The following is a 27,640-nucleotide window of genomic DNA, read 5'->3' as shown; positions in this document are numbered from 1 at the left end:
AAGCTTCCTAGCAGAACATTGTGTTGTCACAAGATGGTCAATGTTATTTACTTCTCTTGTCAGTGGTTTTAATGTTGTGGCTGATTGATGTAAACACCATCAAATAACAGGCATAGGACCATAGCAGCAACACAGACTGAGTTATTTCTGTCAGTGAGATTGTGTCACTCACATTCCAAAACATCTTGGTTCTATAATCACTGCTGCTTCCTCTGCCTACACATGGATCCCACAGTTAAAAGGCAAGGGCAAAAAATGTGCTAATTAAACCCTTAACTGAACTAGATGTGGCTGTCTACGAAAACATGAAGTACTGTGAATAGGCAAAGAGTAAATTGCAGCATTTATTCACAAAATAACTACGCAGTGAAGCATCTCAAGGCGATAAGAAGTCATACCAGTCAAGCTGATGTTCCCTTAATGTGATGTATACCTCTTGAACTGGGATACAGAGGAGAGATACAGTGAAGTCACACAGCTGCACATGTCTAGTTTGTTGACGCACGATTCTTCCTTCACGCAAAACTTTTCTCACCTCTCAGCTCACATCAAATGTGAAGTGGAAACTATGCAATGGTTATTTAATGAATGTAAGAAACAGTTGCCCTACCCCTGTCAATTCCTGCAGTTATTGCTAACATGCTTTCTGTTCTCAGTGTTCAGTGTTCAGTGATAGCAAGATCTGTTTTGGTTTTTATTTGTCTTCATTACTTCATTATTATTATTTTTCTTCATTATTACAAAAAAAAACCCAGTTGACTGACGAAGTCATCACCTACACCTAGCTAGTTAATTAAAATAATATTATAACTAATAATACTAACCCCTGTGATAAACTGGCGACCTGTCCAGGGTGTACCCTGCCTCTCGCCCAATGACAGCTGGTATAGGCTGTCACATGGCTACACATTTTATGTAACCCATTACATACAGTTTTTATTCTAAATTATTCCAAATTGAAACACTATTGTGTACTTGAACAATGAATGCAAAGCTGGAGTTGTTGGAGTAAATTGGCAGTTAGCTGCTACCGTGCTAACAGAGCCTGCGCTGTGACATAATAGTACATATACTGGACTCCCACACACCTGTAATAATCTGTAATAATCCTCCAGTTAGCTGGACATAATGTTTGGATTTGGAGGATGCAGAAAAGAAGAAACTGTAATTCAAACATGAAATGAGGAGCAGTCTATAGCTGTAACCATTAGTATTGCAACATGTTCGGTAGAAAATATAAAGCTGCACAAACCTTCAGTGAAGGGTGTTAAAGTGACTTAAGTGATAATTGTATTTGATTTGATCTGAAAGGTTTCCTTCATTTGATTTTCCCTGCAGCGTCGGTTCATACAAACGATGGAGATACTGGACAACATAGACAAGGAAGGGATGGAGTTGGAGGGATCAGCCATCACACCAGGACTTTTTAACACCAGCCTAGATGGCGCCACCAACATCACCAACATTACGTTTTTTCCTTACTATCAGCACTCCGTGTATGTGGCCGCCAGCTATATCCTGGCTTACTCCTTCATCTTCTTGCTGTGTATGGTGGGTAACATCCTGGTGTGTCTGATCATTCTGGAGAACCGACGAATGCGCACAGTAACCAACCTCTTCATCCTCAACCTGGCAATCAGTGACCTCCTGGTGGGAATCTTTTGTATCCCTACAACACTCGTGGACAACCTCATCACAGGTAAATACCCTGTCGTAAGCGTCCTCCTATTCTGTCACATAACTATGATTATTTGGGTCATGTTTACACAGACTTCTTGGGACTTGGTGTGTAGAAAAAAGCAACTATCACAGGGAGACTGTTACCTAGCATTCAGATTACAAACATACTTTCAAGTTCAAGGATACTGCTTCATCAAGCCAGAATTAAATGTTATGTGGGTCACTAATAAACCCTCCCTTATCCAAATCCTGATGCCTCACAGCGAGAAGGTCCCAGGTTCGAATCCATGGGCCGACTAGGCCTTTCTGTGTGGAATTTTCATGTTCTCCCTGTGTCTGTGCGGGTACTCCGGCTTCCTCCCACATGCTCATTAGGTTAATTGGTGATTCTAAATTGGCCATAGGTGTGCATGTGACCTGTCCAGGGTGTACCCTGCCTCTCACCCGATGACAGCCAGTGATGGGAATAACGGCGTTAAAATAAACAGCGTTACTAACGGCGTTATTTTTTTCAGTAACGAGTAATCTAACTAATTACTATTTCCTCCGTTACAACGCCGTTACCGTTACCGACAGTTAAATGTGGTGTGTTACTTTGCACCGTCTGCCAGCCACAAGAGCTGTGAAGGTGTTTTTTTTCCCCCTCTGGGTGGGGTGGGGGGCGGTAGCCACATAAGTGATGATGATTGGCTAAGGTAGGGTAAGATTTCATGGTAAGCCAATCAGCGGCAGGGCAGTGTTCAGTTGTGCGGGTGTTGTTTACATACAAACGCAACATAGCAGTATCACACAAGCGATCAGAGATAGACTGCAGCAATGGAAAGTTCGGAGCATTCAGAGGTAAAGTTGCCGTTTTCAAGGTGTATAGGCACTACTTTAACCTCATTGAGGTAAAAGGCAAGGACGTACACGTGAAGTGTACACTATGCTCAGAAAAAAATCTAATTCTTAGACGTATTTAAACATATATTTTTTTTAAAAAGTAACGCAATAGTTACTTTCCCTGGTAACTAGTTACTTTTATAGTGGAGTAATTCAGTTACTAACTCTATAATTATAACTATAATTAATTACTTTTTAAAAGTAACATGCCCAACACTGATGACGGCTGTTATAGGCTCCAGCAGACCCCGCGACCTTTCACAGGAACAAGCGGTTACAGAAGATGAATGAATGAATGAATTAAAACCTAAAAAAAAATAACAATAATAAAATTACATTTTATTGTTTCTAAACACAGAGACAATACAAAACACAGAAATAAGACCCCCCCCCCCCCACTCCAAACCATCAGACAAGAAGTAGTGCAAAATAGTCCAATTGACCAAGACAATAATAATAATGACATAATTAATCATAACAAAATAATGATATTAAAATGAACAATAATAATACTGTAATGATTCAAAATAAATCAAAATAAAGTAAAAAAGCAGCTCTTGTTTGTCTCCAGTCCGCAGTATGTAATCACGAGTTGAGGGTAACCAGTCATCAGTAGCCTATACTCTGTGTCCCTGAGTTTTAGGGTTGCAAGGGGAGGCTTTATTCCATTCAGAAAACTGTCTGCCCATCAGTAGCAGATTTTTCAGATATGCAGGTATAAAATCTAGGAAGGGAGTCCGAACTTTTAAAAATAACTCATCCTAGAAGCACTAGAAGGAGTTTTAAGTCCCCAGACGGAACGCCTAGGAGGAAAACCCCAGGGTCTTTCTTAATTTTTATTTTAAATATCCCGCTGACTACCTTTGAAATAAGCGACCAAAATCTGGAAATCGGTTTACATTCCCAAAAGTAATGTAAATACGTCCCCCTTTCTACGTTGCACTACACGGAGGAGAAATGGAGTGGTCAGTTTTGTTTAAAATAACAGGACTAATATGCAGCCTATCTTGTACTTGAGTTTCTCTCAGCCGGTTACAAGTAGATATGGACCCGATCAGGCGTATGGTTGCCTGCCAATTATCCTCAATATATTGATTGTTCAAGTCTTTTTCCCAACTGTGAGAGATGTCTGGTAAATGGTATGCGGCGGAAGAGCCAAGAAATGAGTAAAATGATGCTATAAATGATTTCTGTTTTTGCGCTCTATAAGAAACCTCTCAGCAATGATGCTTGGGAATATTGAATGTCTCCTGTAATTGCTGGAAGGACAGTAAGATATTATCTCTCAATAAATGGCCGATTACATGAATTCCCTTGTCCCTCCAAGAGAGGAACATGGGTGAGCTGACACCCGCGGGGAAGTCAGGACTCTGAGACAGTAAGGACTTCACATTTGTCCTCCCGAGGTATTTAAATATATCATGCCATATCCTGATACTGTGGTAAATGATGAAATTGCATTTTATTTCTGGATTTATCTTCTTTGCCTCACATGTGATTAAGCTCTATGGGGAATGAGGGTGACAGGCCCAGGAATCAAAACAGGTCTCTCTGTTAATAAATGAATGTAACCAAAGCCAGAGGTGGTGTGCATGACAGGCCCAGTTATAGAATAACATGTTAGGCATAGAAAGACCGCCCATGTCTGTAGGCAATTGTAATATCTTAAGCCTCTGCCTAGGTTTTCTGCCTTCCCAGATAAATTTGGAAAAAGCCTTCTCTACGTCTAGATTGATTTTCTTTGATAGATCTAAAGGGAGGGAGAAGGGTATAAGAGTTGAGGGAGCACATTCATCTTAATCTTAATGAGACTGATTCAACCGGGACAGGGGTAAGTCTGCCAAAGCCCCATGTCTCTTTTGACTGAAGTACAGACTGGGACAAAATTTAATTCCTGCATTTCTCTCAGGTCTGAGGACACCTTTATCCCCAAATCTCGACCATCTGAAAGGGAAATTCTCCCGAGCATCTGTAGTATATAGGGCTCCCAGTGGCATAGCTTTAGATTTACTACAGTTTATTTTGTAGCCAGATATGCTACTAAATTCATTGAAAATATCAATAATTGCAGAAATTGATAGTTGAGAGGAAGACAAAACACAAGGATATCATCCTTGTGTTTAAGGCAATAAGGCAATTTTGTGTTCCTTATGTCCTATTGTTATTCCCTTTACATCGGTATGCAGTCAATAGTTTCGGTTAACGGGTCTAATGCTAAGGCAAAGAGGAGTGGACTGAGAAGACACTCCATGCAGACACCCCCTGCCATTGGGAAGGGTTCAGAGCGCCGCCCATTGGTTATGACAACAGCTGGAGGTGAGTGATATATGGTTTGGATCCATTGAAGGAACCCCCTAAACCAAAACTCCCCAAACATCAAACAGATAGCCCCACTCAACCCTATCGAAGGCCTTTTCTGCATCTAGAGAGACCGCCAGTGCCTTCCTTTTCATTGTGTGGTAAACTGTATAATATTAAAGAGCCTTCTCACATTGCAGGATGAACAGCGTCCATAAACAAAGCCATCTGATCTGAATTGTGGGGAGTCATTTCTCCGGGTGCTTGGCTAGGAGTTTTGTGAGCAGTTCGCTGTCAGCAGAAATCAGGCTGATCGTTCTATAGGAACCACACACTTCAGAAGGCTTATCCCTCTTCAGAATAGCTGAAATATTAGTGGTGCCTAATGTAGGGGTGAGACAAGCCCTATTAAAGAAATCTAAATACATGTCTGTGAGGGGACCAACTTGTTCCTGACTGAATGTTTTGTAAAATTCAGGCTCAAAACTGAGCCTTACCTCCCTTAAGAATGCATATTGCTTGTAAAACCTCCTCCTTACTAATTGGCTTGCATAGATCTGCTTTCTGTTCGTCTGAAAGAGATGGTAAATTTATCTCATTAAGAAATTTTGCTGTAGTCTTGGAAGAGGATGTGCATTCAGAGCTATAGAAGTCCTTATAAAACAGTTTCATTACTTCATTTATATCAGATTGTTTAAGGCACCTCACACCATTTCTGTCTATGAGAGAAAGGATTACACTGGGCTCAGTTTTACCGCGAGCAAGACGGGCTAGCAACCAGCCTGACTTACTGCCTGATTCAAATAGTCAATGTTTAGCCAAAAAGATCTGTGTCTCCGCTTTCCTGGTTAGGAGCTGATTTAAGGCAGAGCGAGCTGCATCTAGTTGTTTTGCCAGAGAACTGCTGTGAGATTTCTTAAACTGAGTTTCCAGATTATCTATTGTGTTCTCTAAATCCAACTGTCTGTTAAGGACATCTTTCCTCTGTGCTGATGTATAGGATATAAAAGCCCCACGTATATATGCTTTTATCAGAGGTTTTATTTATAGTGATGGTCTGCTGCCACTCAGATGTAATAAAATCAATAACAGAATGGTTACTTAGTAGTGTAGGATCCAGCTTTCAGTGCCTGCAGGCTGGATAGCTATAAGGAGGAGAGATAGTTACACTGATAGGGGAGTGATCAGAAAGAATTTTGGTACCAATTATGCAGTTCAGTATTCTACTCAAAAGAGTTCTTGAAGATAAAAAGTAGTCTATTCTGGAAAAGACCTGGCTGGGGATTGAGAAACATGTGTAGTCTTTATTTAGGGCGTGTAGTACCCATAAGCTGTGGAATGAAAGAGGCCTCATATATTGTTGGGGCATATATACTCCCAAAAACTACTGTACATGTTCTCCGTAAAGATATCCAGACAGAAGTACATAACGTCCCTCTTCATCTGATATTGTTTTATCAAGAGTAAAAGGCAGGGAGCGATGTAGGCGAGTTGCAACCCCTCTACTTTTCGAATTATAAGAAGAGTATAGCTGGCCAACAACTGATGTGTAAACAATAGTCTCTCTGTAAGTGGTCGGGGTATCAGTCCAGTTACATTATGGAAATCAACCGTTCTTCGCTCAGAAAATCCTCCGCTTCCCGTGAGCTGTTGAAGGAGCGTTCCTCCCCGGTGAAGATGAAGCATTAATCTGGCCGGGTAGCGCATCTGGCACCGTAGTCCTCTCTGCATGTCTGGATGAGGTGTTCCCATACCTCGTTAAACTGAAGCCGGGCTTCACTCACCTGGGCTGATCTCTTTAAATCAAAGGAAAAGTTTTTAGGTCCAGGTACGAAAATTAAAATACAACTTTATCCAGTATTTATGTGGCTTTACATTATTACTGTAACACACTTAATAGAGATACCTTAGGTCACTATATTAAGTTGCATTAATACCACAGGTATAATCAGAGAAGCTCCTATTTCTAGAACATAGATGTTTTCAGCAAAAATATACATCTGGCCACCTGCGGTACCGGCTAGTAAGTAACTACACGCTGCATATGTACTACTGATGCACAGTTAATCCAGTTAATCATAAAAATCTACATTCTGATTTATGGTGGATTGGTAATATTAGAGACTAAAATTTCAATTTTCCTCAGGCATAAATAAACTGACATTCATAATTTCAGTTTGAAGAGATTAGATGTGTGGAGACCTGGAGACTAGACACGAGGGTATGGACAAATAAAAGTTTATTCTGATAAATTAGACCATAAAAAAGTCAAACATAAGAAGCCATGCTTTTAATCCACACGGTCTCACATGTTGCTGGTTAACGTAATCAAAGCCTGTGCAGCAGCCAAAGACACTGCCACTGCAAGGCCAGTGGAGGTGCAGAGGGGCGTGACAAGATGTCAGTCTTTTTTCATGCCATTTTGTAATCCATGTTTCTATTTTTATTTTACATTACTGCCTCAAATCCATTGCTGGAAATAGTCCCCAACAAGTTTACCCCAGGCTGAGCAACATTTCCAGCACCCAGCTGTTTTAGAAAATTGCTGATCCTAAAAATTCATTTCTAAAGATTTTCATGTTTAAATTTGAACCAGTGTGATTGGGTTGAGTGCGACAGGAAGTCATTATGTCATTATGTCAAATATAGAGAAGTGTATTGTTATCTTAATTACTGCAGTGAACCATCTGCTTATATAACTGCGTCATAAACAAAGCAATGTTTTTCAAAGTTATGAGATATATGTAAAAAGCTGTTGTCGACAGAACATGAATAATTCTGAGAGGACCCAGAAGCAGCAGAAAGTAATGTTTTCTTAACCAAGGCAGAAATGAGTAAACAACATTCATCACTAATTTTCAGTTAGTTGAAGTACATACTTTATATTAAAAAAAAAACTTGCCTGCACTAACACGTGCAACACTTAATTTCTTTATTTTTCAGTGCACAGCACTGAGGCATGTCAAGACTTGATTCTGAGAGATAACAGGTCAAAAGATGTGACACCAGTATAACAGTGACACAATCATACCAGTTCCTTCCTGACCTCCTCTCTTTGTGTCGGCCTGGCCCCATCATATATCATGTATTGCCTCCCTCTGTCAGTGTGACACTTGACAGGCTAGATGTCCTGAATAATAACGCTATCATTACTGAGAAATAATAATTCCTCTTCTTGAAAACCACACACTAACCAAGAACTATAGCTAGACAGGGTCTTGCAGTCTTAGCTTTAGTGAATGAAGGTCTTGCTCAGAGTCTACATTCACATTTTTCCTGAGCTCTCACTGATACATACATACAGCCATCAGTGTACAGAGTCGCACTAATAATTTCACAGCATTACCACAGATACTGACAATCATCTGGTTCACTTAGCTCTGCAAAGAGCAAAAGCACCACATGTGAAAGGAAGTCACATCAGGCCAAAGCTCAAAGCTAAAAATAAAAGGGTTGCAGCAGGGCTGGAAGTGAAGGAAAGAAAAGTTAAAGACAATAAATTATATCTGTAATACTCCAGTAATTACAATAATAATCAGACATATACACTACAATAATCAGACATAAATAGAGCCCAATTAAATGGGTCATTTGTAGTATCATGTGATGACGGCGCCCAGCAATAACACAAGCTTACTTTTTTGCTGTTTGTCAGTCTTTTGAGTTGATACAGTATGATGGAAATGCAATGCTGAAAATTGGTCTCTAGTTATACAACCCCAGGGACTGATGCACCCAACAACACAAACAAGACAGGTCAGGTGATCTGGGACCCTGTCCTGAAACAAGAGATGCCTCTCCAACCCTCCATTATTAGTTCTCCTGCTGTTGATCCAAATCAATCTGAACTGCTGTGCTGTCTGCCTGACAGAGACATGCCTGAATTCTGGACTTGGCCAAATGCAAGACTACTGTATATGCAAATTTTTATGTCAAGACGAGCAATAAAACAAAGAAGGGAGTGTGGCTTTAATAAGGTACTACGGTCAGAGTTACTACTGGTGATGTAGTAGAATGTATTGTTACATACACTATATTACCAAAAGTATTCGCTCACCCATTCAAATGATCAGAATCAGGTGTTCTAATCACTTGGCCTGGCCCCAGGTGTATAAATTCAAGCACTCAGGCATGCAGACTGTGAAACAAGACATTTGTGAAAGAATGGGCCGCTCTCAGGAGCTCAGTGAATTCCAGCGTGGAACTGTCATAGGATGCCACTTGTGCAACAAATCCAGTCGTGACATTTCCTCGCTCCTAAATATTCCACAGTCAACTGTCAGCTCTATTATAACAAAATGGAAGCGTTTGGGAAAAACAGCAACTCAGCCACGAAGTGGTAGGCCACGTAAAGTGACGGAGAGGGGTCAGCGGATGCTGAAGCGCATAGTGCAAAGAGGTCGCCGACTTTCTGCACAGTCAATTGCTACAGAGCTACAAACTTCATGTGACCTTCAGATTAGCCCAAGTACAGTACGCAGAGAGCTTCATGGAATGGGTTTCCATGGCCGAGCAGCTGCAGCCAAGCCACACATCACCAAGTGCAATGCAAGGCGTCGGATGCAATGGTGTAAAGCACGCCGCCACTGGCCTCTAGAGCAGTGGAGACGCGTTCTCTGGAGTGATGAATCACGCTTTTCCATCTGGCAATCTGATGGACGAGTCTGGGTTTGGAGGTTGCCAGGAGAACGGTACATTTCAGATTGCATTGTGCCAACTGTGAAATTTGGTGGAGGAGGAATTATGGTATGGGGTTGTTTTTCAGGAGCTGGGCTTGGCCCCTTAGTTCCAGTGAAAGGAACATTGAATGCTTCAGGATACCAAAACATTTTGGACAATTCCATGCTCCCAACCTTGTGGGAACAGTTTGGAGCGGGCCCCTTCCTCTTCCAACATGACTGTGCACCAGTGCACAAAGCAAGGTCCATAAAGACGTGGATGACAGAGTCTGGTGTGGATGAACTTGACTGGCCTGCACAGAGTCCTGACCTGAACCCGATAGAACACCTTTGGGATGAATTAGAGCGGAGACTGAGAGCCAGGCCTTCTCGACCAACATCAGTGTGTGACCTCACCAATGCGCTTTTGGAAGAATGGTCAAAAATTCCTATAAACACTCTCCTCAACCTTGTGGACAGTCTTCCCGGAAGAGTTGAAGCTGTAATAGCTGCAAAAGGTGGACCGACATCATATTGAATTCTATGAGTTAGGAATGGGATGGCACTTCAGTTCATAGAATGAGTAAAGGCAGGTGAGCGAATACTTTTGGTAATATAGTGTATGTCCACAGAAATGATATGTCGTACTAGAACAGTTACACAAGGTTATATTGTATATTTGTGGGTGGTTTCAAACAGCTGAAAATAATTGATGCGATATATAAACGGAGTTTACATCTAGTGCTCACTGTACAAAGTGGAATGATATCCTGCTGTGCTTCACTAGTAGATTATGTATTAACATGATGACATCAGTGACTATTTATATACATATATATTTATAAAATGCATAATTTTCCGTGCACGTAAAGGGTACAGACATAGAAACATTTATAGATGTTCACTGTTCATTTTATTGGCTCTTCTTTATTTATATGATTTGATACAAGTTTGAAGTAAATTTATTCTATCCTCACAAGTTCAAACATTTGGACAGTTTTAACCAGAACCTAAATTATAGATGTGAGTCATGCGCAACCCTGAATGAATACGAAGACACACTGGCGTCATACATACAGCATTACAAGCATATCTGCATACCTGATAATGTCTGTAACGTCATAAGGGAGATATTAATAAACCTTGGAAGTCAGATCTGATGCTTGTTAAAAAATACTCCCAAGACAATATGGAAAAGTCTGAAAGAACGGATGACAGACCATAAGCAACCACACAGGTTTTATTTATTTGTTTTTTTTATGTCTGATTTAAAGCCTAAAACAGGCATATGGCCAGTTCGGAACTTCTCACTTACTACCCTCATCCACTATTGAAGCTGTGGGTATGATGTTTTGTAAGCCTGATAAACGCAAACCTGGAAGGGCAGAATGCCAACTGTACTAAGGCTAAGGCCCTTCAAAAACACCATCATCAGCCCCATTCACATAACAGGAAAAAATAACTGTGTCCCAAAAATAACTGTGTGCCTCTGGAACCTGTTGAAGGACAGGATTATATGTGTGTTCTGTGTCTATATGTGTACCCAGTGTTCTGCTCCCTCTTTACTAATGACTTTCGATCAACTACGCCAGGACCCCGAAATCTGAGGACAACGCTATGGTCATAGAACTGGTCAAGACAATGAAGATGACTACAGGTAGAGAAATCATTAAAACTGGTGCGAGGGATATGACCTTATCATAGGAAAACACTACTGAAGGGATGTTTGACCCCAGAACGAAACAATCAAAAAAATCACAGCGAAACTACAGTATGACAAGAACCAGTTATTTTTGGATCACACCAACAACCTAATGCAAAAAAAACAAACAAAAAAACAGATTCTACATCCTGAGACAGCTCAAAAGACAGAGTCAGGCTAGTGTCACTGGTCCAGTTTTACACAGCCATAATCCAGAGCATCCTGTCATGTTTGATTTATGTTGGTATAGAAATGCTTCCAAGCACACAATAGAGAAAATTGACAGAATTATCACTACAAAGACAACAAGCTTCAAACTCCCCACAATGGATTCCATGTGTGAAATGTAAATCGATCTATGTAATCCATCACATTTCTATCAAAGCTGTCGTCAATCAGCTGACCTTGTATTTCCCCATAATGCAAAGACTGCTTATAACATCAGATTTTTTAAAATCACCAGCAGCTGTTTACACCTGAAAAACGTATGTAAATGTAGGTGAAGCTGTGTATTAATATAAAATAAAAGTCAGTCTGGCAGAATTTAATGTCATAAAACATGAGCTAAAGCACAATTAACAGAGAGCGAGGTTGGGATTTTTGGGATGTAGCATAGATGAATTTTATGGCCTAGCATGGTCATTTTAATGTAATTATAGTATATTCAGTTAAAACAACTAAAGACCTTCACTGAGCTTCAGAAAGCTAGACAAGCTAGATGGAACACTCGGAACTGAAAAACTCTTAATTAGCTATATGATTACCTTATAATGTAATTAGTTAGTAAAAGATAAAGATAAACTGATTGCACCAGATACTTTTCGCCTTGCTGCAGTCTATTTTATTTATTTTTTTCTGCTGAACTGTGGGATATGGTGTTGACTGATGAACAGTGCTGGGCTCCTGATGTGTCATGTGGCCTCCTATGGTTCAAATTAGTTTCCGTTTTTCTTTGTGGAGGCGATGATGTGATTGAACTACATGATTGCTTACACCTGCAGCATGTCGTAACGCTGTGAACTATTAGTTTAATTCCTCCCAGTGATGGAGGGCTAAATGTGACATTACGCTTTACACCCTGCTTGTCTTCGTAAATAAACCGAAAAAAAATAAAATTTTAGCATGTGACAACTGACGCTAATCTTCCCATGTGACCAACTGTAGGAAGAAGCTAGCCTTGCTATTCTTGGTGCAGACATTTTCAGGCACTCTACCCTGCAGGTCATTGTTGGATGCAGGCACATGTAAGGATCGTTCACAGGTCCTGCCTTGGATTTCTTGAGGCAGTTCATGGATTCTTAGGTCAACTGAGGGTCACTATTTTGTTCTAGAAAAAAATATTTTCAATTACACTTTCTTGATCGTCCAAGTGACATTTGCAAGCAAAGTTTTTTGACATTTGGCGGAATCAATTCTGCCTTCTGTCCGTGCAGTGTTAGCAACTACATAAAGCAATCATTAGGCTGCTAAAGAATGTGATGTACAAAATTATGGTCAATGCAAATCACATAACATGCCTCCAGCAATAACAAAAAGAAGTCTCTCTCACTGAAAGCACTCACATGTTAACTTATTAAGTTATTATCTATTTATTTGTCGCCACCCTGACGCTAGTTTGGAGACAAAGCTCAGATTATAACTCGAACTCTGGAAGCTTCAGTATGCAAAGAGATCTCACAGCTGCACAGTTTGCAGTGTTAATGCTTAGGTTTATTTATTATTTAGTTAGGCAACATTCGGAAAAACAACACATTTTAAAAGGCTCTCATTAATAATGAACAGACATCATTTGCTGCACTTTTTCCTTTGGCTGCAATCATTCAAAGTGAGTGTATTTGCTAGTGTATTTGTTTAGTTTCTAGATACTCCAATCCACATACAGTCCCCTGGAACAATGAAGGCAAACTGTAACCGTAGTCGATATTGGCTGTGAACTAACTGACAGTAAATTAGCTGCACAATGTGCAGGAGAGAGAGGAGAGATAAAATGAAAACATGAAGGAACGCTACGACTCTATATGAATAATGCTCACCTGGTCTTGTGACAGCTGCAGGTGGGTTATGTCACCCTCTGGTGGTGGTTTCCAAATCACGATGGTTTTGTAGTGAATTTTGATTTAATTTAATATTTCTGTGTATATGTTGCTTTGTGTGAAACCTGATTAGAAATCGCTCTAACAGAAATCTGTGTTTCTTGGTTATAATCATCTGTCTGGCAAAAACAAAAAAGTGTTTCTTTCTGTTTCGGTTTTATAGCAATGCACCCTACAAGTGTTGTAAGTGTACTACAGATTGTATCCATAGCCATTCAAAAGTGCTGTTACTGGCTAATGAGCTGTTAACAGTTAAAAACAAAGTAATCAAATTAGTTTTGCGGTATGAATTTTGATGGCAATAGACATGATGATACGACTCCAAAGACAATTCTCATGTCTGATTTATGGATTGCAGCCAAGGTCTGCAAAGAAAAATGTTGTGTCTCCCACAGACCAGTTCTTCTGTGTTACGTGTTTCTGTCCCTCCCAGATATGTGCAGAAAGAAAGTATACATTCCAACCAAAGAAAAGCTGTCAGATCAAGCGTTCACATGGGTATTAGGCACTAATACACTGCCTGGCCAAAAAAAAAAGGTCCCCACCAGGATAACAAATAGGTACTAGGCCTCCTATTGGATAATTACTGCATGGGTGATTATCTTTCAGCTGGAAAAAAGTTATTTAACCCCAACTGATGCAATGAGTAGCTTCTCATTTCTTAAACAACCATGTCTAAAGACACATCCTGCGGTCGTGGAAAAGATGTTAGTCTGTTTGAGAAGGGTCAAATCATTGGCGTGCATCAAGCAGAGAAAACATCTAAGGAGATTGAAGAAACAATTAAAATTGGGTTAAGAACTGTCCAACGCATTATTAAAACTGGAAGGATAGTGGGGAACCATCGTCTTTGAGGAAGAAATGTGGTCGGACAAAAAAAAGACCTGATTGAGCGTGATCGGCGATCAGTTAAACGTTGGGTGAAATCAAATCCAAGAAAAACAACAGTAGAACTCAGGGCTATGTTTAATAGTGAAAGTAAGAGCATTTCCACACAATGTGAAGGGAACTCAAGGGATTGGGACTGAACAGCTGTGTAGCCTTAAGAAAACCACTAATCAGTGAGGCTAACTAGAAAAAAGGCTTAAATTTGCTAGGGAGCATAAAGATTGGACTCTGGAACAATGGAAGAAGGTCATGTGGTCTGATGAGTCCAGATTTACCCTGTTCCAGAGTGATGGACGCATCAGGGTAAGAAGAGAGGCAGATGAAGTGATGCACCCATCATGCCTAGTGTCTACTGTACAAGCCTGTGGGGGCAGTGCTATGATCTGGGGTTGCTGCAGTTGGTCAGGTCTAGGTTCAGCAACATTATGTGTCCAAAGAATGAGGTCAGCTGACTACCTGAATATACTGAATGACCAGGTTATTCCATCAATGGATTTTTTCTTCCCTGATGGCATGGGCATATTCCAAGATGACAATGCCATCGGCTCAAATTGTGAAAGAGTGGTTCAGGGAGCATGAGACATCATTTTCACACATGGATTGGCCACCGCAGAGTCCAGACCTTAACCCAACTGAGAATCTTTGGGATGTGCTGGAGAAGGCTTTGTGCAGTGGTCAGACTCTCCCATCATCAATACAAGATCTTGTCGAAAAATGAATGCAACACTGGATGGAAATAAATCTTGTGACACTGCAGAAGCAATGCCACACTTGTTTTTTGGCCAGGCAGTGTATGTTTCTGTTGAACAAAATGAAAGGTTTTGAAAAATCCAACTGCAAATTCCTTCTGATCTGACAAGAGGTATTTTTTATGTTAATCAAGTTATCATTCCGAATATTTGTGGAATTGCAGTGTCCATATGAACATGGTGAGACATGACTGTTAATGTCAATTTATTTCCATAGTTCTTGGCTCCATGCAAAGTACGAAGGGCTCCTAAAGGATTGTTGTCCCTGTTTCTTTATAGTAACAGTCATGAATTAAAATTTCACTTTAAGCTTTGGCTTCTTACAAATGTCGTCCTTCAACTTGAGAGCTCAATTTGAACTTCATCTGTTCACGGTGCTTGTTTCCTAAAAACTCTAGTTTATTTAGATGCAGATTTCTGTACATCAGTTTAGTTTTTTTGATTAGATGGCAGGTAAGGTTTCCTTTACTGCAGAGTGAAACAGAGCACCAGCAGTCATGTGTCAATTTAAACCTTCCTGCAGCTCTTTGCAGTCATGTGGAGGTTTTGGCCAGCAACTAAACTATTACTTTGCTGATAAGAGCAGAAGGGAGGAGGAAGCCTCCTTGTTCTGTGTCCTGCTGAAGCAAACTGAAGCAACATCTATGTGACTCTGTGGAATGACTTATCTACATCTAATGATTGTGTGTTAATGGGATTTTGCAAACTGTGCATCTTAATATATGCTTATCTTCTTTTGATGAACTTCTTTCAGTAAATTATTGATGCCATTCTCAAGTGTTTTCTGGCGGATGACCTTCAGGCACTGGGCAGCAGCTCGATGCGGTTCATGCTGAGATGAACTGACTGTCTGTATCTCTCTAATTAGCGTCACCGTTTCTATATTTGACCAGCTCGGACTGATTCGACTCAGGAGTTCAGCCAGGCGTCTTCTCTGCAGTGAAAAGCAAACAGCCCTTCCTCCTGTGCATGATTGTGTTTTAATTCAGAGTGTGCACACAGTGTGCACACAGCAGCATCTCTTAAAGTGGTGCCCGGCTACAAATAAACACGTTGCGAAGAGAGAATAATGAAGAATATTTTGTGGAATGGCATGTGGTTAAGGCTGTCACCGCGCAGCAAGATGGTTCTGGGTTCGATTCTCTGGGGTGACTCTGACCTTTCTGTGCAGAGTTTGTAGGTTTTCGCTGTGCCTCCTAGGGTTTACTCCAAGTCCCTTCCAAAGACATGCAATTGAGGATAGCTGGTGACACTAAACTGTTTGTCTCTTTGTGCTAGCCCTTCAACAGAATGGCAGCCTGGGTGTATCCCAGGTGTGTCCCCCGTGAGCCTCCAAAGGATGGAAAAACTCTAAATGCCAACTGTTTGTTGTGATATTTTCATTGTGGATGTTTTTCTGCTCATTGCCCACTGATGGCTCAGTGTTTTAAATCGGATTTTCCGCAAGTGTGAATGGGGGAGAAACTTTTTGAGGTCAGAAGTCTGTGTCTCTGAGTTTTCTCTGACTAAAATTTGTACGTTGATGTCGTCAGAACAGTGTCCCTTGTCCTTCAAGTGCAAGTGGACTGCTGGGTTCTGACCTGGAGAGTTCACTCTCCTCAGCTGACCCATACCTGTGATATGGTCGTTGTTTCCCTAGTGTACACGTCCTCATCTGACACAACTCCAACTAACAACTATTCCAACTTCTATATAGTCAAGCAGGATATAAATGTCCAGGGACAGACCGGTGTTGTTGTGACTTGTCTGGTGGTCGATCGAAACGTCATCACCCCATTTGAGTCTTGCTTGACTTTTGCCTGACTACCATCTACTTTCCTCAGGCGAAGTCGCGGCTGTGCAATGGGGTCAACAATGTCAGCTATAATAGCCAACCTCTTTTGGGATGATGTAGAGAGCAGAGCCCTGAACTCTTTTACAGGAACCATCCCCGCCTACTGGTTGAAAACATCAGGTTCACTTGAGAGACCATCATTGGGAATAGTTTGGCCTTTTTAAACTGCAAAGTGTGTGTTGAGGAGGAGGACAGAAAGCAGCAAAACTTCACAACTTAAGTCTGGAGTTTCTGGCCATTAATTGGTCATTGGAGAACCAGTAACTGAGGGGGAGAAATCAGAATACCATCCAGCTTAATCTGAGCAACATCCTTTAATTGCAGGTTAGTAATGTGTTATGAAGAGGCCCCGAACATATGAGTTTCAAGTGTGCACTGCCCACAGTTGTTCCTAATAAAAGCATAAACTCTCCAACAGTCATTAGGAACTGAAGAAGCTACTTGGATAATTGGAATGTCTCCAAGGAAACTTAAACAAGTCCAGTTGCATTTGTTTTGAGCTTTGCTTTTTGGTGGACTCTTGATACTGGATATTACATTAGATTTTCAGTCTTTGTTTTAGTGCAAAAGAAACATTATGATAATGTTTACATTTAATGAGTTAACCTTTTACAAAACATTTTATGAACAACCTGAATTTCTTAAGAAAAAGATTAATGTCTTCAATTTCATTTTTGCACTCTGCAAATTCATCCCATGGGCCAGATAGGACCTTCTGCCGGGCCGGTTTTGGCCCTCGGGCCATATGTTTGTAACCCCTGCTGTAGATGGAAAGAAATGTAAATCATGAATTTCCCATAAAAATGAAACAAATTTAGATATTATTTTTGACCATACTGCCTTGCCTCAGTGCCACTAACACGATAACCACATAACGTCTGCTCAACATCACATTTTCAGTACAATACATCACACTTGTATTGACTAGGTTAACACTGTGATACCACACAAATATGCAACTGACGTAATTACTCAAAATGACCAAGTACAACGTGGCAGCTGGTGAAACTCATTCTATTTTAGGCTGTGTCATTTACAAATGCACATATATACACTGTACACACATGGTTTGACATGAAAGGTATTTTGTGCTTCGTACAGTATATGTCTGTGAAGGTTCTCAGTCATCCAGGTCATGGTATAGCCAAAAAGCATTTAAGAATGGCAACTGGACATATGAAGTTTTATTGAGAAGATGTTTCACCAATCATACGAGTAGCTTCTTCAGTTCTGAGGGACTGGTGGGAAGTTGAGGTTTAAATAGGAACATCTGTGGGTATAGCCCATCAGAAAACTTCCATGACTTGTTTCTGTTAACGACCAGAAACTGGCACGACTAGTGTCCATTAACAGAGTCCATCGTACAGTATAGCTCAAGTTCACTAATTATGATCTGACAAACTGATGATCAACACTTCCCTTCACTACATGATGGACATGATGTGCTACATATGAGTGGGATTTGTTTTGTTCAGCGCTCCAATGACAAGGTGAAGCCGCAAACAATCATATGCCAGTTAACTTTCAAACAGAGGACAATATCCAACAACTTCATGGAAGGAAGGACAACTTGAAAAGACAGACAGTATGTCTTAAGTTAATGATATCACTGCCCGTCACTGGGGCAGGGTGTTGCACAGACCTGTTGTTATAGCGTGTATGATGACTTTTAGTCTAACCCAACAGACTTGGGAGTAAATAAATAAATAAATAATAATAATAATAATAATAATAATATATATATATATATATATAGGCATTTTTCAAAGCGACTTACTTTCATATCTTTTTAGTACAGCAAGCAGTGCAAGGCATTAGAGTTTTGATTAATCTCCGTCAAAAATATTGGTTAACAAAAGCAGGAGAGCAAAAAGGAAGACAACAGCACAGGTCCCCTTGGCTCTGTGGAGTATTCCTCACTTCACCAGCTTTTATTTCACTGTTCTCAGTGTGCAGTCGTTTTCTTTGTACAATTCTGACTAGGCCACTGCACCACAGCCTGACTGATATTGGATTTTGTAGCCAGATACTGATATCAAACAAAGGCAACGGCTTGGAATTTTTTTGAAGGTTTTTCTTCACAAATGTACACCAATCAGGTATAACATTATGACCACCTTCCTAATATTGGGTAGGTCTCCCTTGTGCCGTGTGTAGGTCTTCTTCATGTTTTTTGAGTTGTTCCTAAAGCGTTTTTGTGTGTGTGTCTGTGTCAGGCTGCATCCTGCTGGGGATGGCTGCTGCCATCAAGGAATGTCATTGCTATGGGGTGGGGTCTCATCTGGCGTAGGTGGTTGGTACATGTCTAAGCAACATTGACATGAATGCCAGGTCCAAAAGTTTTCCAGTAGAACATTGAATTATTACAAGATGATTAACGTTATTTACTTCTCCTGTCAGTGGTTTTAATGTTGTGGCTGACAATTCCATTATTTCTTTACTTTCCTGTTTACATTTTCCCCATTTATTTCTTGTTATGCAAATGTTTGGTGACTATGTGTGTGCCAAAGTGCCATGGTCTGTACTTAAGTGCATAGTTTGACCATGCTTGTCTTCCTGCCTCACCAGTGGTCTGGCTAATGACAGGAACAGGGCTGAGAACTGGCAGGACATCTAATCAAGAATCATTGTATCCGAGTAAGAGCAGAGCAAAACTGTGTATGAGCAGGGGCTATTTGAGAGTTTTGAGGGACAACTTTATAAACCTGGACATGAAGACAAGAAATGATGCTGTCAAAGAAAAATCCAGGCTCTGTATGGTTATTACCTCTCTGTTACCTGTATGTCCACCCTGGGAAGGATTTCAATTTTCAGACGTTGGTGGGTTTCCTCACATGAACTGTTTGCTTCAGGTCATTCCACAACATTTCTATTGGATTAAGGTCAGGACTTTGACTTGGCCATTCCAAAACTTCTCTTCATTCATCACCCAGATTCAGCTCATTCTGACTTCTTCTTTTTAGAATTTGCTGGTATTATACAATATTCATTGGTCCATCAGTCATGGAAAACCATTCTGACAGAGTCCTGATGCAGAAAAACAGGCCCAGACAAGAACATTGCCACTCCCATGTTTCACAGATGTGATGAAATTCTGATGCTGGAATGAGATTTTTTTGTTTTGTCTCCAAATGTGTGGCCTCTCATTTAAACCAAACAATTCTACTTTAGTCACTTCTGTCTTCTGACTTGTCCTCATGATGTTTGTGGCTTTTTTAAAGTCTCATTCCACTGATTGGGAACACTGAACAGATGAACTCTGAGCACCTCACAGATATGTAATATTGCCTTATTTTTCTGAATAAAAAAAATATACAAAATCATAATATACTTTGTTACTTGCTCTACTGCCATGATTTCTTTGATTCACACTTCAAAGGAAGAGGAAAAAGATGCAAAGCAGTCAGTCTCAAAAGGAAAATCACACACACATAAATCTGCATAAACATGAGCATGAAGCATTTTATATTTTTGTTTCCAAGAAATGTAACTGATCGGCGATACACTGTCCAGGGTGTAACCCACCTCTTGCCCAATGACAGCTGGTTATAGAAAACGAATGAATGAATAAATGAATGAAATGTAACTGATGAAAAGAATGAGGAGAATAGATGAAAGCTGAGTGATGACAGCACCAATGTGTGGGCATGATGTTGAGGTTTTGATGTTACTGCATACATCGCGAGAACCTTCCTCTCATGACTTCTGCTGCAGTTATCACCTACAACCTGTTCCAAAGATTTCTCAAGGTCTCATAACAGGTATCTTCCACTGAGTCTCTATGGCGCAGAGTTACCATGGTAACACCATAATTATGTGCTTACTATAGCCCTGCTCGCCACTTTTATATTGATATAGGCAGAAGTATTCAGAGTTGGACTTATCAATAGTAAACTGAAACGTCAAACCTTCAGCATTTGTGAGCAGTTCAGTACAGCGGATTAATAGTAATCCCACAATTCTGAAGCCATTTTGGTTTACTGTTTCCTCTATGGTTGCTTCATGTCATGATTTGTAACATTACTTCACTGGACTGCCTCAGACTGAAAAGCATTTCTTCCTCCAAAAGCAGGCAGAGAGCACAGAATACTGTATGTGAGTCAGAGCAAAACATACGTATATGTAATTTTCTGTGCAATAATAGTTGGAGATTGGCAAAGACTCATTATCCTGACCTTCATTTTCAAACCAGAGTATAGAAGTACAGAACATTTTGTTCAACATTAAAGGGTTGGAAGCATGTGCTTATATCTGTGCTATATCTGCAGGAGTAGCCCCTGTGCTATCATTTTCAAACAAATATCAAAGTGACAAAGGCTCTTTTGAAACCTCAACAAAAACGGTTCTGTCTGGACGGCGGTCAGATTTCCTATCTGCTCAGAGGAACGTGCACTTTTGTTGCTTTCGGTGAGTTTACAAAAGTAGTTTGAGAGTGGCAGACTGTGAGAACACTGTCTGTTTAATGAGTGACGTATCATCACTTTTTGTATCATCACACCTTTAAATACTGCCACCGGAGTTGAGAAATAATTCAGCTCATTAACACAGAGTGCTCTGCATCACATTTGCACTTTAGAATGTGTTTTAACACTTATCCCTTAACCCTTGCGTTTAAACTCTTTTAATTTTCCCTGTTATTCATTTTCAACCTTAACGCCCAATAAAAACATTTCAAATACGATGATTAGTTGTTGCAGAGCACAGATTGTCACTGGGGATTTTTGAAAATACATATTATTTGTAATTCATGGAAAGACGGAATAATTAGGAACAGGTGGTAAATCCACCAAGCCTGACAATTGACAACTCCATAGCTTTATCCTTTGAAACTCACTCGGCCTGTGTAATTACACTTACACAATATTATTTATGTCCGCCAGTCTCCCACATCTAACGACAGCACCATACACAGGCATGCTTTGGTTACTTCCAGTATCGATCAATGCATCTCAGATATATCCCTCCGAAATTTCCATTAACTTGTGCTGATGCAAGAATTCGGCCCCCTGGCTCATCAGCAGAGCCCCATCCCCCCCGCATCACATTTGCACTTTAGAATGTGTTTTAACACTTATCCCTTAACCCTTGCGTTTAAATTCTTTTAATTCTCCCTGTTATTCATTTTCAACCTTAACGCCCAATAAAAACATTTCAAATACGATGATTAGTTGTTGCAGAGCACAGATTGTCACTGGGGATTTTTGAAAATACATATTATTTGTAATTCATGGCACCTGCTCCCATCTCTCTCATCTCTCTCATTTCTACTCACTCACTCACACGTTCAGATGTTCCGTTTCCATTTACCTCGCTACACCTTTTGTTCCCCCCACTAGCGCAGATCCCTTGGCTTTGCTGACCCTTGTCTCTGGAATTTTCGACCACAGGCATCACTAACAGTATGTCATTTGCTCAATAATCAGAATAATCGCGCACAATCAGAAGAAAAATGTCTCGTGTTACTGTCTCATTCAGAACAGACTGGCCCAATCGGATGGTTTGGATTTAGAGGAGTGGTGTAAACCTTTTGATGATCCGTTCAAAGGGAAATTATTAATAATAATTACATATGCTTGATCCAATCATTTCTCTTTTAGTGAAATAAACAGATTTTTTTGCCCACATATACCCCACAAGTGGTAAATATCAGGTGACGTGAAGAGACAGAAAAGGGGCAGTAGCAGAACTTAAACACAATGCAAATTGGAACCGCTAAACTATTTTATTGAAAATCAAAATAAGTAAATAAAAATACAACAGCAACTTGGGTTGGTATTATTGTGTCTCGTGTCAAAATTGTCAATAAACTACTCTGATTAAGGTTTTGGGGCATGTAAACACATACTGTTATTTGACTTTGTTTAGTGTCCATGATAAGAGTAAATTGTAGTCTTTAATAAGAATTATTTCAGTCCAGTTGAAGAAATATTATTCATATACAGTCAGTACACCCAGCAAAAATCTTGTCACACCTGAGGTCAGGCAGTTTATCATGTCAAGCCTTTAGCTAGGCAATAATTGGTCGAGCATGTTAAGTTATGTGACATTAATGCTCTTTGTAGCCTATATGCATGGCAAAAAGGTCGGGATGTCTCCTATTAATTATTACAAGCTGGTTGAATGTCCTAAGGATATCCTTTTGACATTTTTGGATTTGTAAGATTAATATTCATGGTTTTATTTGAAATCTTACAAGCACAACTTAAACCTGTCTACAAAAATATTTACTGTGGATGGAATTCACTCAGTCATTCATTTATTAATTTATTCATTCATTATCTGTACCTCTAGAAGGTTGCGGTGCTCATTGGGCGAGAGGCAGGGTACACCCTTGATAGGGCACCAGTCTATCACAGGGATAAACATCTGAATTAATTCATTTAGGTGATGATGGACAGAAGTCAAACATCGACTTACACGTCATCTGAGTGCCATGGAGTTCAATTTGTTTACAACAGAATGTCTGTAATTGGTTGTGGGACTATTACTAATTACACCGATCAGGCATAACATTATGACTAATATTGTGTAGGTCTCCCTTGTGCCTCTTAAAGAGATGTGACTCATCAGAGAATGGACATGGTCCTTCTGAGGGTGTCCTGTGGTGTCTGGCAACAGAATGTTGTTAGTTTGGGCCTTTGGGTCCTATGGGTTGAGGGGACGGGCCTCTGTGGATCATCCCACAGATACTTGATCAGTTTGGGATCAAGTGAATTTGGAGGCCAGGTCAACACCTCGGTGACCTGGCCGTTGTTTTTCATGCTTTTTGAGTTGTTCCTGTGTGTGTTACCCGGTTGTGGGGGTGTCTGGTCTGGTCTAGATGGGTGATACATGTAACATCCACATGAATGTCAGGTCCAAAAGTTTCCCAGCAAAGCACTGTATTGTTACAAGATGGTCAATGTTATTTACTTCTCCTGTCAGTGGAGGCACAAGGGCACCATGTATATCCTTAATGCAAATCATGCATGCTGCTACAGTATTTTTTCAAAATTAGATTTAAATGTGTTTTATTAGTGCAGGAACTTCAAAGTCTCCTTACTTTGATCCACATTAAATGATATCAGAGAGACATGCATGCTACCAAAGTCTGCAACTTATTATGGTTACTGGTAGTGTTCTTGTAAAGGACCATCACATAAAGGCAGAAACATACTGACCATTGTAGAAGCAATATACTGTATGTACTGTATATAGAGTCAGAGTTGACACTAGCCTCTTGATGGGGATATATATATGTACAGCAAAATAAAAGCAAGATCAGCAGCCTGTAATAAACAAAATCACATAAACTTGAGCTCACAAATAACCTACCTCTATTTATTGATGCTTTTCTGGCCAGAACTTTACTGTCGTAGAGAACATTTTAATATTGTGAAACTGCTTTAAACTGGCAAGTTGTGAGTTCCAGGGGCCTTGAACTGAAAATGCAGTTTGTGCAAAAGAAGTCTGAAAACATTTTATTCTGCAGTCTCCTTTTGACGTACGGCAAAATAAATAAGTAAATATATACATAAAAAAAACGGTTGAGCTAAATGGTGACACTTAAATGTCAGTGCATGGCTTGTGTATTTAATAAAACTGTCAGAACTGAGTCATTTTACTTTTTTAAACAATATAACAGTGATAAAATACCAGCGGCTTCTTGGACAGAACATTGACAGCTTGATTATAAAGGGGTGTTAGTGGTTAGTGGTCATCAGTGGAAAATTTGAAATGAACTTCTCTGTCCTCTAAGATGATCTCTCACATCAGGAGAAAAAAGCCCTTTATTATTTTTCTTATATTAACAATGAGCAGAGACGTTACGGGTGGATAACGCCAGCCTTCGGGTCTCCAAGGATTACTGCAGCAGTGAAGAGTTCAATCTGTTGTCCAATACCCTGAGGTCAATGCCACTTGATATCTTTTGTTCTCATCATGCTGCTCTTCAGCTACAATCCCATTACATGCATATTCCTCTTGTCAGGTGTGTTGGATGCCTCGCTTTCTGTTGCATCAGGGAACATGAAACAATCATCATGTGGAAGTTCTCTCACATCTCAGTTTGTGCCCCAGTTACACTTCAGTAACAAGGACCTACAAGATGACATACCTTTAGTTGTCCAACATGAGGAAGTTAACAATGGTGTTGGTGTAATCTAAATACTCAATTTCTGAACTTGAGGTTGAGTTTTAAGAGTATCTGTTTGAAACTGCACGCTGAAGAGTGACACTAATTTGCTTGCATTGCTACTGATGTCAGCCTGATGCATAATAAGCGGTTGTCATTTTTCCACTAGGTTGGCCCTTTTCCAACACCGTGTGCAAGACGAGCGGCTTTGTGCAGGGCGTGTCCGTGTCTGCATCGGTCTTCACCCTGGTGGCTATTGCTGTCGAAAGGTGAGTGTGTGCTGTGGTTTCAACCTACTTGACTACTGGATGAAAATGAATCCGTGCTTAGTGCCTCTTGCACAAGTTTTTCCGTTTTACTTTGAATTCTCTGACCACTGGTTAAACAAAACAGGAAAAGACAACCAATTTCAACAAGGCCCAACTCTTTTTCATTTGAAGAGGGAATTGGGTTCAATTTTAATCGTCAATAAGTAATGAGAACGATGTGCCTACACCTGTAGTTCCTAGGTTGAACAAAAAAATTTTTCAAATCAAATCTGTCTTAACAAAGAAGCAAGCGACCTATTTCCATCATTTGGTGAGTGACTGTGATCTGATTTTATCCTGTACATTAGTCTGCAAAAAGCCCCGATGAAAGTGTTGATTACCTCTTTGAGAAGTTGAAAGGCCTGTCGTAAAATGTAGTTGCCTAATTCTGCCCAATTTCCCGTGTGTCCTGCATTTGGGTTCTTCTTTTGTAAAAACATAACACTTTGTTTCTGGTTGGTGTTTATGTCTAGCGACTAATTGGTGCCAATGTTCTTCTTTATTTGTCTTCTGCAGGTTTCGCTGTATAGTGTATCCTTTACAACCCAAGCTGGCTCTATGTGTTGCCAAGGTAGCCATCATGTCAATCTGGGTGCTAGCCTTGGCAATCATGTGTCCTGCTGCGGTGGCGCTGACTGTGGAGAAAGTCCCTTTCCATTACATGGTGTACAATGATGACTTCAATCACACATTCCCCTTGTACACCTGCTATGAAAACTTTGCCAACCCTCAGATGAGAAAAATTTACACAGCGGTTCTGTTTGCTCACATCTACCTGGTTCCCCTCACAGTAATCACAATAATGTACGGAAGCATTGGAGTCAAACTGTGCTCCTCTGTGGTCGCAAACAGAGAGCCGCCGCTGGCCAACGCCACAGTACAGGGAGCGGGCAGAAGACGTGGTCAGCCGATGATATCACAGAAAAAGATCAGGGTGATAAAGATGCTTATCGTGGTGGCTTTGCTTTTTATGCTGTCCTGGTTGCCGCTCTGGACTCTCATGATGATGACAGACTATGCAGGTTTGGACAGGGATCAGCTGGACCTTCTGACCAGCTACATCTTCCCTTTCGCTCACTGGCTGGCTTTCTCCAACTCCAGCGTAAACCCCATCATCTACGGCTACTACAATGAGAACTTTAAGAGGGGTTTCCAGGCGGTGTGCAAGTCCAGGCCCTTCTGCTGCCTCGTGCAGTGCCAGCTGTGGAGCAGAATAGCTAGGTGGGGGAGGAAACGAAGGTCTGCGCAAGCCCCATGTGGAGGTACCAATTTCAGAGATTCCGCCAACAATCACAACCACTTTGTACTGGGACTGAGGAATCGAGTCCATAACGACAACAAACTAAATGACACAGTGGGGATGAATATGAATGCGAGGGTGGAATGTGTGGTGGTTCACTCAGGGAAAAGTCTTTCAGACCAAGATTTAGAAATGGCAGCTGTGCGTAAGAAAAACAGTAACGGAGAAGGGTCAGAAAAGGCCAGTTCACTGGGAGTGTCAGTGTATCAGGCATGGGATAACTGATTATTTACACTGCTAACAAGATATGAATCAAACAAAGCCATAGTATGTCGCATTGTAACACTTCAGTCCCCTTGGAGAGACAATTACTACTGATCTAATAGAATAGAATAGAATAGAATAGAATAGAATTATTCCTTTACTGATCCCTCATGTAGCAGCACAGTGGTGTGGTGGTTAGCACAGATGCCTCTGATGGCCAACTGGGCCTTTCTGTGTAGAGTTTGCATGTTCTCCCTGTGTCTGCGTGGGTTCTCTGCCGGTTCCCCCGGCTTCCTCCCACCGTAGGTTCATTGGTGATTCTAAATTGGCCGTAGGTGTCAGTGTCTCTCTGTGTTAACCCTGCCATAGACTGGCGAACCCCCCCCATTTAAAGTATTCCCAACTTGCAAACCAAAGTTAATCTAACTTCATCTGTCACTGTACCCAAATCAGCAAACCACAAGCCTTCAACAAGGTCAGAAATACCTGTGATTTCTCAAGACAGGCTGGCCGAGTCAAAGAAACCCTTATTAAATGCAAAGCCTGTTTGAAATGACAAACAGACACAATTTACAGTCTGTATTTATCAGCCAGCCGACAACAACTAAAACCAGTCAGTTTGGAATATAACAAAAATAGTTTTTCATTTGTGTACACCTTGTTGTTTAAACAGATTAAACAGAAACTACATGAGAAAGTAAGGAGTCCATTTGGCCTGCCATGCCTTCTTCACCTCTCTTGCAACTACTATACAACTGTTTTTCCCTGCATTCATTTTGTACAGTTAGTTTGTCAACATCAGTGTTACACCACAGCAAAAGCAAGCATGCTAGTTGGTGCCCGTGTAGCAAAGTTAGAAAATGGATATTGTAATATAAGACTTTTAGGAGTCACTGAAGAAAGGTGCCTTCATAGAGCGATCGTAAATCTA

The 27,640-nt window shown here is 40.6% G+C and overlaps 1 protein-coding gene across 1 annotated transcript; it reads left to right on the top strand.

Moving 5' to 3' along the window:
- The first annotated feature begins 1,058 nt into the window (after window positions 1-1,058).
- Window positions 1,059-26,843, top strand: npffr1l2 (neuropeptide FF receptor 1 like 2). Its single transcript, XM_084550856.1, has 3 exons — window positions 1,059-1,699; window positions 25,067-25,166; window positions 25,722-26,843. Exons 1-3 carry the CDS (start codon window positions 1,357-1,359, stop codon window positions 26,728-26,730), a joined length of 1,452 nt encoding a protein of 483 aa, XP_084406982.1. The 5' UTR covers window positions 1,059-1,356; the 3' UTR covers window positions 26,731-26,843.
- The last annotated feature ends 797 nt before the right edge of the window (window positions 26,844-27,640 follow it).

This window comes from Chelon labrosus (genome assembly GCF_963514085.1).
Source record: "Chelon labrosus genome assembly, chromosome: 9".
Lineage (NCBI taxonomy): Eukaryota > Metazoa > Chordata > Actinopteri > Mugiliformes > Mugilidae > Chelon > Chelon labrosus.
The sequence above is the reverse complement of the archived record's forward strand: the minus strand, read 5'-3'. Positions and strand labels throughout refer to the sequence as shown.